Source organism: Diabrotica virgifera, chromosome 8 (genome assembly GCF_917563875.1).
Source record: "Diabrotica virgifera virgifera chromosome 8, PGI_DIABVI_V3a".
Lineage (NCBI taxonomy): Eukaryota > Metazoa > Arthropoda > Insecta > Coleoptera > Chrysomelidae > Diabrotica > Diabrotica virgifera.
The window spans coordinates 3,341,263-3,357,899 of NC_065450.1; the positions used below are offsets into that span (position 1 = coordinate 3,341,263).

The 16,637-nt window shown below is 31.7% G+C and overlaps 2 protein-coding genes across 4 annotated transcripts in view; one reads left to right on the forward strand and one right to left on the reverse strand.

Annotated features, from left to right (window-relative positions):
• LOC126889722 (fez family zinc finger protein 2-like) overlaps positions 1-10,648 on the reverse strand; it is a 54,583-nt gene extending 43,935 nt beyond the window's left edge. The window contains exons 1-2 of one of the 3 annotated variants that reach the window (XM_050658276.1): positions 10,464-10,648; positions 8,221-8,946 (exon numbers count right to left, since the gene is read on the reverse strand). In XM_050658276.1, the coding sequence (XP_050514233.1) occupies positions 8,492-8,946; positions 10,464-10,506 (498 nt within the window). In that variant the 5' untranslated portion in view covers positions 10,507-10,648 and the 3' untranslated portion in view covers positions 8,221-8,491. Of the gene's footprint in view, positions 1-8,220; positions 8,947-10,463 lie in introns of those variants that run through there. The other 2 variants (XM_050658270.1, XM_050658274.1) reach the window with 2 other exon arrangements.
• Positions 1-16,637, forward strand: part of LOC126889719 (uncharacterized) — a 632,478-nt gene that overhangs the window by 411,709 nt on the left and 204,132 nt on the right. The gene's annotated exons all lie outside the window — the stretch shown is intronic.

Sequence of the window (16,637 nt, forward strand, 5' to 3'; positions counted from 1 at the left end):
GGGTAAATCAAAAAGGAGTGAACAGGATGAGGAAATTATGGAGACGGAGATCAATGGAAAAAGAAATAAGGAAACCGAAGAGGAAAACGAGAGACTAAAAAGAAGAAAACTAATAGAAAATCCAAATAATGAGGCATCGGTAAGTATTGAAAAAAATGAAGAAAAAAATAAATATGCTGAGACAGACCAAGGACCTTATTTTGTATTTATACAAAACCTGGAGGGGAACATCGGGAGGCTGCACAAGGTAGGGACTGCTCGTTTGATTATTAATTCAGCTCCAGAAATTAAAAATAACATCATTAATATGACAGTCGTAGGAAAAAATAGGGTTAAGGTAGAGTTAAACTCTTCTAAAAGCGCAAACATTTTAGTCAATTCACAAATTTTGAAAGAAAAAAGATACGAGGCTTACATACCAACTTTTTTAACCCAACGTAAAGGTGTTATTAAGGAGGTTGACCTTGAGCTATCTGAAAAAGAACTAGCAAAAATTATTGAATCTCGATATGGAAATAATTTAGAAATTCTAAATGTAAAAAGAATGGTACGAAAGAAAGATAACGAATTGGTCCCAACTTCTACTATAATTGTGACATTCAGAGGTCAAATCGTTCCAAATCAGGTAATAATAGAAAAATTGATTTACAACGTTGAACTATATGTACCAAGAGTCATTCAATGCATCAAATGTATGAGATACGGACACGTAATGGACAACTGTAGAGGAACTCTGCGTTGCAGACACTGTGGAGAAAATCATGAAACGGATGTATGTGAAAAAACAAGTGAACCAATTTGTATTTTATGCGGAGGCGATCATTCAGCAACAGATCGTAAAAATTGCCCAGAATTCGATACCCAAAAAAAAAATAAAAAAGATTATGGTAACGGAAACCATACCATATAATGAAGCAAAAGAGAAAGTTGAAAAAAGTTATGCTAATGTAGTATTAGACCGAACTTCAAACGTAGGACATCGATTTACTTCCTACAAATCGCAATATAGATATAAAAATATCACATCTAATGCAGAATCGTCGGGATATTCCCAGCAACACAAATCAATTTTGGAAACTCCTAAAATAACATCTCACCCTGTATATGAAAAATATCCGAATATTCCAGAATCTAGTGAACAAAATTTTACACAATCTCAAAATAATATACACCAACAAAAGTCAAAAATAGAAGAGTTGTGCTCTATTATCTTAACCTCATTTAAAGAACTTTTAACAAATAAGAATTTACAATCCGCAGAGGATTCAATGTTAGTAGATACATTAATAAAAGAGTTAAACAAAACAATAAATAGGTAAATTCAATATCCTTCAGTATAATATAAGGTCATTAATACACAATAAAGGGTTACTAGAAAAATTTTTGTTTGATAATAATATACATTTGAGTATTTTAAGTGAAACTTGGTTGAAGAAACATTTGAGACCAAACTTCAATGGGTATCATTTGTTTCGTTCTGATCGCGAGGACGGTTTCGGTGGCGTTGGTATTCTTCTAAAGAAAAATATTGCTTTTAATAATACAAAGATTTTTAAGAGTATTGAAAATTTAATGACTGTTTCTCTAAGTGTTAAAGTAAGTAACTCATTTACGCTAAATGTTTATTCGATATATGCTAAACCGAAATTAAATATATCTGAAAGAAATTGGACATTGTTTTTTGAAAGCTTGGAAAAACCTTTTATTTTGGCGGGAGACTTTAATTGTCACCATCAAGTGTGGGGTTGTGATATTACTGATAGAGCAGGAATTAATTTACTTTCAGCAATTGAAAATTGCAACTTAGTTTTTCTTAATAACGGTGCAGAAACTCTCATTCCTACATTAAATCAAAAAAATAAATCGGCAATAGATATTTCTATTGTATCTCCTGATTTGGCTACATTGTGCAATTGGCAAACAAAAATAACTAGTTTAGGATCTAATCATTTTCCCATATTAATAGAAATTAAAAGTGATAATGATATTATAAACACAAATAAAAACAGATGGAATTTAAACAAGGCGAATTGGTCGCTTTTTTCTGAAAGTATTGAACAAGGTATTAATCAAAATAATATAAAAGGATATGACAAGTTTATAGCAGAAGTAAACAAAGCGGCAGGCAATTCAATACCCAAAAAGAAAAAAGTGATCAATTCGAAATTTAATAAACATTGGTGGAATGAAGAATGTGACATATTAATGAAAAATCAAAAAGATGCTCTTTTGCGATTTAAACAAAATTCAAATGCAGTAAATTATATTTGCCTACAAAGAGCAATGGCTCTATGTAAAAGACTAATAAAAAAGCGCAAAAAAGAATCTTGGAAGAATTTTTGTACTTCTATAAATAAAAATACTCCAATAACACAAATATGGACAGAGGTTAGAAAGTTAAAAAATATTTATAAAGAACCAGTCAGTAAAGTAGTAACAGGGGAGTGGACAACAATTTTTATAAACCAGGTCACGCCGCCATGGGTTGCAGAAGAAGAAGAAGCTTATCCTCGTCAAGTAGAAAACATCAATACAATTGAAATGGGCAGTCTACTAAAGAAATTTAGTCTAAAAGAGTTGCAGAACAGTATTAAAAAACACAAAAATACAGCTCCTGGTATGGACAACATTCATTATGTAATGTTATACAACCTTCCATTGTCCTGCAAAATTACTTTGTTGGAAATAATAAATAATATATGGGAAACTACGCAGTATCCAGAAGATTGGAAGAAGTACATTATGATTCCAATGTTGAAACCACAAAAAGATCCAAATTTAGCAGAATCCTACAGAGGTATATCACTGGCTTCCTGTGTTCTAAAAACATTCGAGCGAATGATCAAAACAAGAATGGAATATTGGCTAGAATCCAACCTCAAGCTACCAAAATATCAGTTTGGGTTTAGAAAAGCTCATTCCACAATAGAAAATATTACTCATTTAGTAGCTGACATTAATATTTCGTTCTCTTTAAATCGTTCCACTATAGCGTTATTTATGGATATAGAGGCAGCCTACAATAAAGTAAATCTTGAAATTCTACATCGACAAATGACACGAATTGGATTTAGTTATGAATTCTCTACAAAAATAATAAAATTATACCGGAATCGAATAATTAACTTTAAAGTAAACGAGGAAATTTTAGATACAAGAACAACAAGTCTGGGATTACCTCAGGGCAGCGTTTTAAGTCCTCTATTATACACAATCTACACTTTTGACCTAGAAAGGCTGTCAGACGAATTTAGGGACATTAAGATACTGGAGTATGCGGACGATATATGCATTTACATCGATAATTGTGATCTTGAATCTGGTTACAGTTCTTTAAACCAATTTTTTCTTCAATTTAACGAATGGTGTCATGAGAAAGGCTTAAATATTTCACTAAAAAAATCAAAATCATGTATATTCACACGAAAACGCGCAGTTCCCAACCAGATTGTACTACAAGAGCATAGCTTTCCCGTTACTTCTCACGTAACATACCTAGGAGTAACTATTGATAGAAAATTACTCTGGAAAGAACACATAGAAAGAATATTAAAAAAAGCCGAAAAAGGACTAAATATATTAAGGGCTGTAAGTTCTTACAGCTGGGGAGCCGATCCAGAAATGTCCCTGTTATTATATAGATCATTTATTAGATCAATTCTTGATTACGGAAGCTTTCTATACTCCCAAGCAGCCTCCAGTAACTTAAAAAAGATAGATAATTTAGTAAATAAATGCCTAAGATTGTCCATTGGAGCCTTTAAAAGTACACCAGTTTCAAATCTTTACGTGGAATGCTGCGAAATGCCTTTACAGTTAAGAAGAAAATATCTCTGTAATAAATTTTTGTGGAAAATTTTATCTAAAAATAGTAGTCTAGTTAGTAAACTTCACAACCTATTTATAATGGATTTGACTAATAAGTACTGGAAGAAAAAGGAATCACTTATTTTATGTGAATCATATAAAGACTGTTTAGAATATAAAGACACAATGTATAGAAACGAAATGTTACCAATATACCAAACAAACTTAACTGATGTGCCTGAGTTAGAAATACGATTTCTAAGAGATTATTCCATGTATCCGAATTCGTTGAGAAATATGATGTTTAATTCAGACATAGAAAATTATTTTAAAAATCATCATATCGTATTTACAGACGCATCTAAAAAAGACGATAAAACGTCTTGTGCATTTTGGGACCCTATAGAAAACTATTTCGAGGCAAAAAAACTTCCGAGTGAATTTTCAAGTTATTCAGCTGAGCAAATCGGTATATTAGAAGCCTTAAAATATATAAAAAATAGCTTATTTAGTAAGCAAAATTTTTTAATAATATCAGATTGTAAAAGTATTTTAGATAAACTTAAAAACATATCAACTAATTGTAATATTAATTATCTCTTACTAAATATTTTAGTTAATTTTAAAATCTTGCACGAAGAAGGAAAAATAGTTAAGTTTGTTTGGGTTAAAGCTCACTGTGGGATTATCCATAATGAAAAAGTAGACATGCTCGCCAAGGAAGCATTAGATTCTGATAATTTTGTGAAATATTCGTTCATTCCAGAAGACCTATATACTATTTCCAAAAATATAATTAGGCAGGAATGGATGGATATATATAGTCATTCCACCAAAGGACTTTTTTATAAAAGTATTCAGCCGAAAATTCCTACTAAACCATGGTTCTCTAATGGCATTGTAAAAAAAGATGTAATTAGAATTATTTGTAGAATCAGATTTAATCATTCACTAGCACCTTCACACTTATTTAAATTAAAAATGGTAAATTCCCCAAACTGCGAATGTGGAGAATATAGCACACTAGAACATATAATATTAAATTGTAATAAAAATAGAACGAAGATCAATATGTTTATGGAATTAATTATGAAAATGAAATTTTTAGTAAAACCAATCAATCTTTATGAATTAATAGTGTCTAACAATTTAGAAGTTTATAAGTTGTTATATCAACACATATGCAGTTTAAATATAAGAATTTGAAGTATTAGTTTATAAATAAAATGTATACCAAAATTGTACATAATTGGAAAAGATAGAAAAAAAAAGTAAACAAAAAATAAAAGAAAAAATCATTTTAATACAAAAAAAATATTGGTTAAAAAAAATAAAAAAAAAATAAAAAAAATAAGACAAAAAAAAGACCAAAAAATCAATAAACAAAAAAAAAGAATTATGAGCACAATAAAAAAAATATAATAATAAAATAATAAAAAAATATTTCAAAAAAAAACCAAAAAAAAAATCAATCACTGGGAGCGACACTGAACAATACGGGAGAAATATAACCATTGGATTCGGAACTAGATATGGAACTGGATAGTATTAGAAAACTGTGTACGAACATTAATATTATGTGATTTGCAAGTTTGCCAATTGTAGAATGTAGAATTTTTTACCATACTGATATTGTTTAAAAACATTAATATTATTGATATAAAATGTTAATAAATTTTATTTTTTGTTATAAGAATCAAAGGTAAATATGATTAGGCGAATGAAGCCTTAGGTTTCGCAGTCAATATCCCAACCACACACACACATACTTTTTTTTGGATAGCTTTGGCATTTTTTAAATATTTTACAGGAATCTATACACTTATTGAATTTATGTACGTTCTTACTATTCACATTAATTATTAAAATATACAAATGCACAATAACACAAAAATCACAAACTACAAAGAAAATATACTACACAACAACTATAGAACTACACTACCACTACTATTTTCATGGGATGAACATTTTTCATTTGATCGTCGAGATTTCGAATTCTCCTGGCTGGGAAGAGATACATGTTGAATTTCGGATTGAACAAAAGATTCAAAACTTGTTATAGCTTTCTTTTTTCTGGATATATTATTTTTATGGCGTTTCCTAAAAGTTCTACCACGCCCATTAAAATTTTCAGAGTGTACTCTTCTCGCAGCTGTACTTGCTTGTAGATACAGAAAATTCATTGTTCAGACTGTCGAGATTTCAAGTTCTCCTGGCTGGGAAGAGACACAGACATGTTGAATTTCGGATTGAACAAAAGACTTAACACTTGTTATAGCTTTATTTTTTTTATGGCGTGTCCTAAAAGATGCAACTTTTTCATGTCTCAGTAACGCATGCAACGGTGATATATTACTACTTGTGCCAGGCATTGGTGTTGGAGGCGACACCAGAGTAGTACTACTCCCAGGAGCATTTATAATCGTCTCATCAATCACCAAGTTACCTTCACAAGAGATAACAATTAACTGCTGATATTTATTAGACCAACTGTAGCGTCGCCCCCATTAGGTAATTTTTATTCCGATTCGTTTTTTGCACAAACTTACTAAAAAAGAGGTAAAAAGGTCAAAAATCCACAGGGTGCCGCGATCGAAAAATTCTCTAAACAATTTTTTTTAATTCAAGAAATCAGTTCTTCCAGTTCGTACAAATTTTTTTAGATTCTTTGGGTCATTATAAATAAAAAAGGTCTCTTGTGATTTTTCTCTGAAATTGATCGTTGTCGAGTTATACGCGACTTAAAATTGGAAAAATGAAAAAATGGCCATTTTCCAGTGTCTGTATAATCAAGAAGCAATAAAATTTTTATTTGAAGCCATCTTCCAACAAAAAATCATATTACCATTGTTCGTCGCTTCTCTCCTATATTTAAGCAGTCGTAACCCAACCATTAGATCAACTTTATGGGAATTTTTCATAAGGACCAAACGGAAAATTTAAACCTCCTCTTCAAACAGTGTTGCGTGAATGCGAAATGTTAGGGCCGTAGTTGTATTTTCCTACTGTCTCTCCTTTCATGTTACTTACCTTTAACCGTTGCCTGTATTGTCTGTTTAAAAAAAAAGTCGCTATGACGGGCACCTTAGCGTGAAGCGTGTGTCCATGTTATTCCTTGCTGTACAATCTTCAATAGTGTTTCCAATGGGAAGGTTAGGAAATCGAGTGAATGTGCGTAATGGAAACTGACCGGCATAATCTATGTAATATTTTACTGTATATATGTGTATATATTATTATAAAATGTAATTTTTTTTGTATTAATACCCATATCAAACTACTTTCAGAACGTCCAAACCAGACACGCACTCCTCCTGAGGCTTGTCTGGAAGCTACAGGCATATACCTCTTCAAACTTTTGAAAACCTCAAAATAATTTGCATCATCATACGAAGTTTCTATTATATCTGGGGACGAATTTTCATCTGCACTATTTGTGTTAGCATCTTCCAAATCATTAGAAGCCCGAACAATTAAATTTGACAATTTCTTCTTCAATGATTCTTCAGGTGGTATATACATACTAGAGCTTCCATTATCTTGTGGACTATTAGTATTTCTTGATTTTTCAACTGCGATACCTGTTTTTGTAACTGTTTCACACCTTCTTGTTTTTAATATATTTCTTAATGCCGGTTGAATTTTTTTTGTCAAATATGAAACATATTTTTCAAAATCGTCTTCATCTTTCGATTGCATTTGTGAATTTCTCAAATTAATCCGTAAATTCAAATTGATCTGATTATGCTCAAGACCTTTGTTTTCCAATATTTGCATAGATAATTCTTTATTTTTTTCTTGGTTACCCATATCTGATTCTGTAATGGAGCCATGGGATGAACATTCTTCATTTGTTTTTTTTTTATCTTTTAGTGACCAAATTCACAATTGATCGTCGAGATTTCAAATTCTCCTGGCTGGGAAGAGATACATGTTGAATTTCGGATTGAGCAAAAGATTTAAAACTTGTTACAGCTTTATTTTTTCTCATATTTTTATGTGTCTTCCTCAAAGCTGTAACTTTTTCATGTCTCAGTGTTAAAAAACTGGTTCTTCTAGGACGAAAATTAAAATCTTCGGAGTGTACTCTTCTCCGAGGTAAACTTGAGCTTATAGGTACAATTTGATCACAAGATTTGTTTAGCAAAGAATTATCCTTTATTGGAGGTATGGTGCTAATTTGAATTTGGGCATTAGATGAACTACTTTCAACAGAAACAAAATTTGAATTTGCGCTATAATAAGTAGTTTCACCAAAAGCAGAATTTGAATTTGAGGTATAGTCAGTAGTTCTGCCATTTCTCCCTAACGAGTCTTCTTGAATTTCTACTTTTTTTTTCGATAGCTTTGGCATTTTTTAAATATTTTGCAGGAATCTATACACTTATTGAATTTATGTACGTTCTTACTATTCACATTAATTATTAAAATATACAAATGCACAATAACACAAAAATCACAAACTACAAAGAAAATATACTACACAACAACTATAGAACTACACTACCACTACTATTTTCATGGGATGAACATTTTTCATTTGATCGTCGAGAGTTCGAATTCTCCTGGCTGGGAAGAGATACATGTTGAATTTCGGATTGAACAAAAGATTCTGATAGAATGAACTACAGATAACACACTTAATTTTATTAAAATTACACACTTATTTATTATGAACTCTTTACATGTGTCTTTTCAAATGGTAATTTGTACTAAATTGTTTTTCACAAATATCACATTTTGGAATGTTTCCCTCGTGTTGATGATTTTTATGGACACCTAGAGCATAGACCGTTAAAAACTGCGCGCCACAAATTTGACACGAACGTGATCTTTTGTCTTTAGCATGAATTTTTAGATGCCTTTTTAGTGCATAGTGTGTGCTAAGCACTTTCTTGCATATATCACACGTTCTGTTGGCCACGAAATCAGCCCTACAGTTATCGTCTGCTCTAGGTGTCGTAGGCTGTTGTTCAGCCCTATGGTCATCTTCTGCTCTATTCCGGTGAATTTTTCTATGTCTTTTCAATGCGTAATGAGTACTAAGAACTTTATTGCAGATTTCACAAGTTCTGTCGTCCACGAAATCGGCCCTGTTTACTTCTGCCCTGGATGTTGTTGCCTGATGTTCAGAATCTAAAATAAAAAAAAAAAACAATAAAAGAAGTGCACTAGATTTGAGAATAAAACATTAACATTTAAAACTGGGTAAAATTACCTCTTGGTTTTTAAAAATAAATACAATATTAAGAACACCATTTTAATCTGATTGTTTTTTCTTTCTGTTCTGTATGTATCAGAGTTAAAACACACCATCAAAAGATGTCATAGGATAAATATAAAATTTACTATCCTTACCAAATTTTAGAATGTATTTTGTTCATTATTTTCTGTATTTTATGTTTGTGTTAGTATTGTTGAAGGACATAAAGCTTTTTTTAAATAATCTCAACGACTAGTAGCTTGTACTGACGAATTGTGATATTTTATTTTACATATTATTACAGAGTCTTGAAAAAGGAATAAAACAATAATTCCGAAAGCTAGACAAAAAGTCAAAAGAGTGTTTTTCTTTAACATTGGCCATTTCCAGTGTCGGTATGATCAAGAAGCAATAAAATTTTTATTTGAAGCCATCTTCCAACAAAAAATCATATTACCATTGTACGTCGCTTCTCTCCTATATATTTAAGCAGTCGTAACCCAACCATTAGATCAACTTTATGGGAATTTTTCAAACGGACCAAACGGAAAATTTAAACCTCCTCTTCAAACAGTGTTGCGTGAATGCGAAATGTTAGGGCCGTAGTTGTATTTCCCTACTGTCTCTCCTTTCATGTTACTTACCTTTAACCGTTGCCTGTATTGTCTGTTTAAAAAAAAGTCGCTATGACGGGCACCTTAGCGTGAAGCGTGTGTCCATGTTATTCCTTGCTGTACAATCTTCAATAGTGTTTCCACTGGGAATGTTAGGAAATCGAGTGAATGTGCGTAATGGAAACTGACCGGCATAATCTATATATTATTTTACTGTATATATGTGTATATATTATTATGAAATGTAATTTTTTACGTATTAATAAATTGTCTGTCTAAATATGACTTGAACCTAAGGCAAAAAAAAATATTTTAATATCGTCTTCGTCTTTACATTGTATTTGTGAATTTCCCAAATTAATTCTTAAATTCAAAAGACCTTTGTTTTCCAATTGTAGAGATACTTCTTTAATTTGATGGTATGGACATTTTTCATTTGATCGTCGAGATTTCGAATTCTCCTGGCTGGGAAGAGATACATGTTGAATTTCGGATTGAACAAAAGATTCAAAACTTGTTATAGCTTTCTTTTTTCTGGATATATTATTTTTATGGCGTTTCCTAAAAGTTCTACCACGCCAATTAAAATCTTCAGAGTGTACTCTTCTCGCAGCTGTACTTGCTTGTAGGTACAGAAAATTCATTGTTCAGACTGTCGAGATTTCAAATTCTCCTGGCTGGGAAGAGACACAGAATATAAATAAACTGTTGCCACTTGCGTCTCAGTTTTCTTTTTTCTGTTATCATTTCTCTGATTTTTATTTTATTTAATTTACAATAAAATACAAGTTGTTAAAAGTTAAAAAGTTTGTCAGTTATATTTAAAATATACTTACATGGTCCCGGATTATAGATGACTGTGCCGGTGCTCGTATCCATTGAATTGAATGATGTAGCACTACTGGTGCCAGGAGGATTTATTATTATTTCATCAATCACCAGGTTACCTTCACAAGAGATAACAATTAACTGCTGATATTTATTAGACCAACTGTAGCGTCGCCCCTATTAGGTAATTTTTATTCCGATTCGTTTTTTGCACAAACTTACTAAAAAAGAGGTAAAAAGGTCAAAAATCCACAGGGTGCCGCGGTCGAAAAATTCTCTAAACAATTTTTTTTAATTCAAAAAATCAGGTTCTTCAATTCGTACAATTTTCTTAGATTCTTTGGGTCATTATAAATAAAAAAAGGTCAAAATATAAATAAACTGTTTCCACTTGCGTCTCAGTTTTCTTTTTTCTGTTATCATTTCTCTGATTTTTATTTTATTTAATTTACAATAAAATACAAGTTGTTAAAAGTTAAAAAGTTTGTCAGTTATATTTAAAATATACTTACATGGTCCAGAATTGTAAATAACGGTGCCGGTGTTAGAAGTATCCATGGAATTGTCGAAATGCCGTAACGGTGATATAGTACTACTTGTGCCAGGCATTGGTGTTGGAGGCGACACCAGAGTAGTACTACTCCCAGGAGCATTTATAATCGTCTCATCAATCACCAGGTTACCTTCACAAGAGATAACAATTAACTGCTGATATTTATTAGACCAACTGTAGCGTCGCCCCCATTAGGTAATTTTTATTCCGATTCGTTTTTTGCACAAACTTACTAAAACAGAGGTAAAAAGGTCAAAAATCCACAAGGTGTCGCGATCGAAGAATTCTCTAAACAATTTTTTTTTAATTCACAAAATCAGTTCTTCCAGTTCGTACAATTTTTTTTAGATTCTTTGGGTCATTATAAATAAAAAAGGTCTCTTGTGATTTTTCTCTGAAATTGATCGTTGTCGAGTTATACGCGACTTAAAATTGGAAAATGAAGCAATAAAATTTTTATTTGAAGCCATCTTCCAACAAAAAATCATATTACCATTGTACGTCGCTTCTCTCCTGTATTTAAGCAGTCGTAACCCAACCATTAGATCAACTTTATGGGAATTTTTCAAACGGACCAAACGGAAAATTTAAACCTCCTCTTCAAACAGTGTTGCGTGAATGCGAAATGTTAGGGCCGTAGTTGTATTTTCCTACTGTCTCTCCTTTCATGTTACTTACCTTTAACCGTTGCCTGTATTGTCTGTTTAAAAAAAAAGTCGCTATGACGGGCACCTTAGCGTGAAGCGTGTGTCCATGTTATTCCTTGCTGTACAATCTTCAATAGTGTTTCCAATGGGAATGTTAGGAAATCCAGTGAATGTGCGTAATGGAAACTGACCGGCATAATCTATATATTATTTTACTGTATATATGTGTATATATTATTATAAAATGTAATTTTTTACGTATTAATAAATTGTCTGTCTAAATATGACTTGAACCTAAGCAAAAAAAAATCTTTTAATATCGTCTTCGTCTTTACATTGTATTTGTGAATTTCCCAAATTAATTCTTAAATTCAAAAGACCTTTGTTTTCCAATTGTAGAGATAATTCTTTAATTTGATGGGATGGACATTTTTCATTTGATCGTCGAGATTTCGAATTCTCCTGGCTGGGAAGAGATACATGTTGAATTTCGGATTGAACAAAAGATTCAAAACTTGTTATAGCTTTCTTTTTTCTGGATATATTATTTTTATGGCGTTTCCTAAAAGTTCTACCACGCCAATTAAAATCTTCAGAGTGTACTCTTCTCGCAGCTGTACTTGCTTGTACAGAAAATTCATTGTTCAGACTGTCGAGATTTCAAATTCTCCTGGCTGGGAAGAGACACAGAATATAAATAAACTGTTGCCACTTGCGTCTCAGTTTTCTTTTTTCTGTTATCATTTCTCTGATTTTTATTTTATTTAATTTATAATAAAATATAAGTTGTTAAAAGTTAAAAAGTTTGTCAGTTATATTTAAAATATACTTACATGGTCCAGCATTGTAGATAATGGTCCCATCCGTGGAATTGTCGGAAATACTCTTATTAGCATTTATAATAGTTTCGTCTATTACCATGTCACCTTCACAAGAGATAACAATTAACTGCTGATATTTATTAGACCAACTGTAGCGTCGCCCCCATTAGGTAATTTTTATTCCAATTCGTTTTTTGCACAAACTTACTAAAAAAGAGGTAAAAAGGTCAAAAATCCACAGGGTGCCGCGGTCGAAAAATTCTCTAAACATTTTTTTTTAATTCAAAAAATCAGGTTCTTTAATTCGTACAATTTTTTTAGATTCTTTGGGTCATTATAAATAAAAAAGGTCAAAATATAAAGAAACTGTTGCCACTTGCGTCTCAGTTTTCTTTTTTCTGTTATCATTTCTCTGATTTTTATTTTATTTAATTTACAATAAAATACAAGTTGTTAAAAGTTAAAAAGTTTGTCAGTTACATTTAAAATATACTTACATGGTTCCGGATTATAGATGACTGTGCCGGTGCTCGTATCCATTGAATTGAATGATGTAGCACTACTGGTGCCAGGAGGATTTATTATTGTTTCATCAATCACCAGGTTACCTTCACAAGAGATAACAATTAACTGCTGATATTTATTAGACCAACTGTAGCGTCGCCCCCATTAGGTAATTTTTATTCCGATTCGTTTTTTGCACAAACTTACTAAAAAAGAGGTAAAAAGGTCAAAAATTCACAGGGTGCCGCGATCGAAAAATTCTCTAAACAATTTTTTTTTAATTCAAAAAATCAGTTCTTCCAGTTCGTACAAATTTTTTTAGATTCTTTGGGTCATTATAAATAAAAAAGGTCTCTTGTGATTTTTCTCTGAAATTGATCGTTGTCGAGTTATACGCGACTTAACATTGGAAAAATGAAAAAATGGCCATTTTCCAGTGTCTGTATAATCAAGAAGCAATAAAATTTTTATTTGAAGCCATCTTCCAACAAAAAATCATATTACCATTGTACGTCGCTTCTCTCCTATATTTAAGCAGTCGTAACCCAACCATTAGATCAACTTTATGGGAATTTTTCAAACGGACCAAACGGAAAATTTAAACCTCCTCTTCAAACAGTGTTGCGTGAATGCGAAATGTTAGGGCCGTAGTTGTATTTTCCTACTGTCTCTCCTTTCATGCTACTTACCTTTAACCGTTGCCTGTATTGTCTGTTTAAAAAAAAAGTCGCTATGACGGGCACCTTAGCGTGAAGCGTGTGTCCATGTTATTCCTTGCTGTACAATCTTCAATAGTGTTTCCAATGGGAAGGTTAGGAAATCGAGTGAATGTGCGTAATGGAAACTGACCGGCATAATCTATGTAATATTTTACTGTATATATGTGTATATATTATTATAAAATGTAATTTTTTTTGTATTAATACCCATATCAAACTACTTTCAGAACGTCCAAACCAGACACGCACTCCTCCTGAGGCTTGTCTGGAAGCTACAGGCATATACCTCTTCAAACTTTTGAAAACCTCAAAATAATTTGCATCATCATACGAAGTTTCTATTATATCTGGGGACGAATTTTCATCTTCACTATTTGTGTTTGCATCTTTTATATCAGAATCATCATACGAACTATCTATTATATCTGGGGACGAATTTTCATCTGCACTATTTGTGTTAGCATCTTCCAAATCATTAGAAGCCCGAACACTTAAATTTGACAATTTCTTCTTCAATGATTCTTCAGGTGGTATATACATACTAGAGCTTCCATTATATTGTGGACTATTAGTATTTCTTGATTTTTCAACTGTGATACCTGTTTTTGTAACTGTTTCACACCTTCTTGTTTTTAATATATTTCTTAATGCCGGTTGAATTTTTTTTGTCAAATATGAAACATATTTTTCAAAATCGTCTTCATCTTTCGATTGCATTTGTGAATTTCTCAAATTAATCCGTAAATTCAAATTGATCTGATTATGCTCAAGACCTTTGTTTTCCAATATTTGTATAGATAATTCTTTATTTTTTTCTTGGTTACCCATATCTGATTCTGTAATGCAGCCATGGGATGAACATTCTTCATTTGTTTTTTTTTATCTTTTAGTGACCAAATTCACAATTGATCCTCGAGATTTCAAATTCTCCTGGCTGGGAAGAGATACATGTTGAATTTCGGATTGAGCAAAAGATTTAAAACTTGTTACAGCTTTATTTTTTCTCATATTTTTATGTGTCTTCCTCAAAGCTGTAACTTTTTCACGTCTCAGTGTTACCAAACTGGTTGAATTTTCACCATAACCAGAATTTGAATTTGAGGTATAATCAGTAGTTTCATCATTTCTCTGTAATGAGTCTTCTTGAATTTCTACTTTTTTTTATTTTTTTTGGATAGCTTTGGCATTTTTTACACGAATCGTTTACTTTGCTCGTAAATATATATAAATAAAATAAATAAATAAAATATACAAATGCACAATAAGAAAAATCACAAACTACACAGAAAATACTACACAACAACTATAGAACTAGAACTAGACTACCACTCAGGCACTCAGAGTTCAGAGATATGTAAAGAAAATAGATCAGGCTAGTCAGTACAGTTTTTTTGCTATTGGAATCAGTTAGTTCACTCTAGTTTTTATGCGGTTCCTGCGCTAGCAGAAACTCCTGGCTGTTGCGCAGTAGACTAGGAGGAAAATGTGCGCTGTTGCAAGATTTAAAATATTCCGATAAAGAATACATTCCAAAATTATAATAAAATAATTATTATTATCGATTTTTTTTCAGAAAGCTGAATCCGTAAATTCAAATTGATCTGATTATGCTCAAGACCTTTGTTTTCCAATATTTGTATAGATAATTCTTTATTTTTTTCTTGGTTACCCATATCTGATTCTGTAATGGAGCCATGGGATGAACATTCTTCATTTGTTTTTTTTTATCTTTTAGTGACCAAATTCACAATTGATCGTCGAGATTTCAAATTCTCCTGGCTGGGAAGAGATACATGTTGAATTTCGGATTGAGCAAAAGATTTAAAACTTGTTACAGCTTTATTTTTTCTCATATTTTTATGTGTCTTCCTCAAAGCTGTAACTTTTTCATGTCTCAGTGTTAAAAAACTGGTTCTTCTAGGACGAAAATTAAAATCTTCGGAGTGTACTCTTCTCCGAGGTAAACTTGAGCTTGTAGGTACAATTTGATCACAAGATTTGTTTAGCAAAGAATTATCCTTTATTGGAGGTATGGTGCTAATTTGAATTTGGGCATTAGATGAACTACTTTCAACAGAAACAAAATTTGAATTTGCGCTATAATAAGTAGTTTCACCAAAAGCAGAATTTGAATTTGAGGTATAGTCAGTAGTTCTGCCATTTCTCCCTAACGAGTCTTGTTGAATTTCTACTTTTTTTTGGATAGCTTTGGCATTTTTTAAATATTTTACAGGAATCTATACACTTATTGAATTTATGTACGTTCTTACTATTCAATTTTAATTATTAAAATATACAAATGCACAATAACACAAAAATCACAAACTACAAAGAAAATATACTACACAACAACTATAGAACTACACTACCACTACTATTTTCATGGGATGAACATTTTTCATTTGATCGTCGAGATTTCGAATTCTCCTGGCTGGGAAGAGATACATGTTGAATTTCGGATTGAACAAAAGATTCAAAACTTGTTATAGCTTTCTTTTTTCTGGACATATTATTTTTATGGCGTTTCCTAAAAGTTCTACCACGCCAATTCAAATTTTCAGAGTGTACTCTTCTCGCAGCTGTACTTGCTTGTAGATACAGAAAATTCATTGTTCAGACTGTCGAGATTTCAAGTTCTCCTGGCTGGGAAGAGACACAGACATGTTGAATTTCGGATTGAACAAAGGATTTAACACTTGTTATAGCTTTATTTTTTTTATGACGTGTCCTAAAAGATGCAACTTTTTCATGTCTCAGTAACGCATGCAACGGTGATATATTACTACTTGTGCCAGGCATTGGTGTTGGAGGCGACACCAGAGTAGTACTACTCCCAGGAGCATTTATAATTGTCTCATCAATCACCAGGTTACCTTCCCAAGAGATAACAATTAACTGCTGATATTTATTAGACCAACTGTAGCGTCGCCCCCATTAG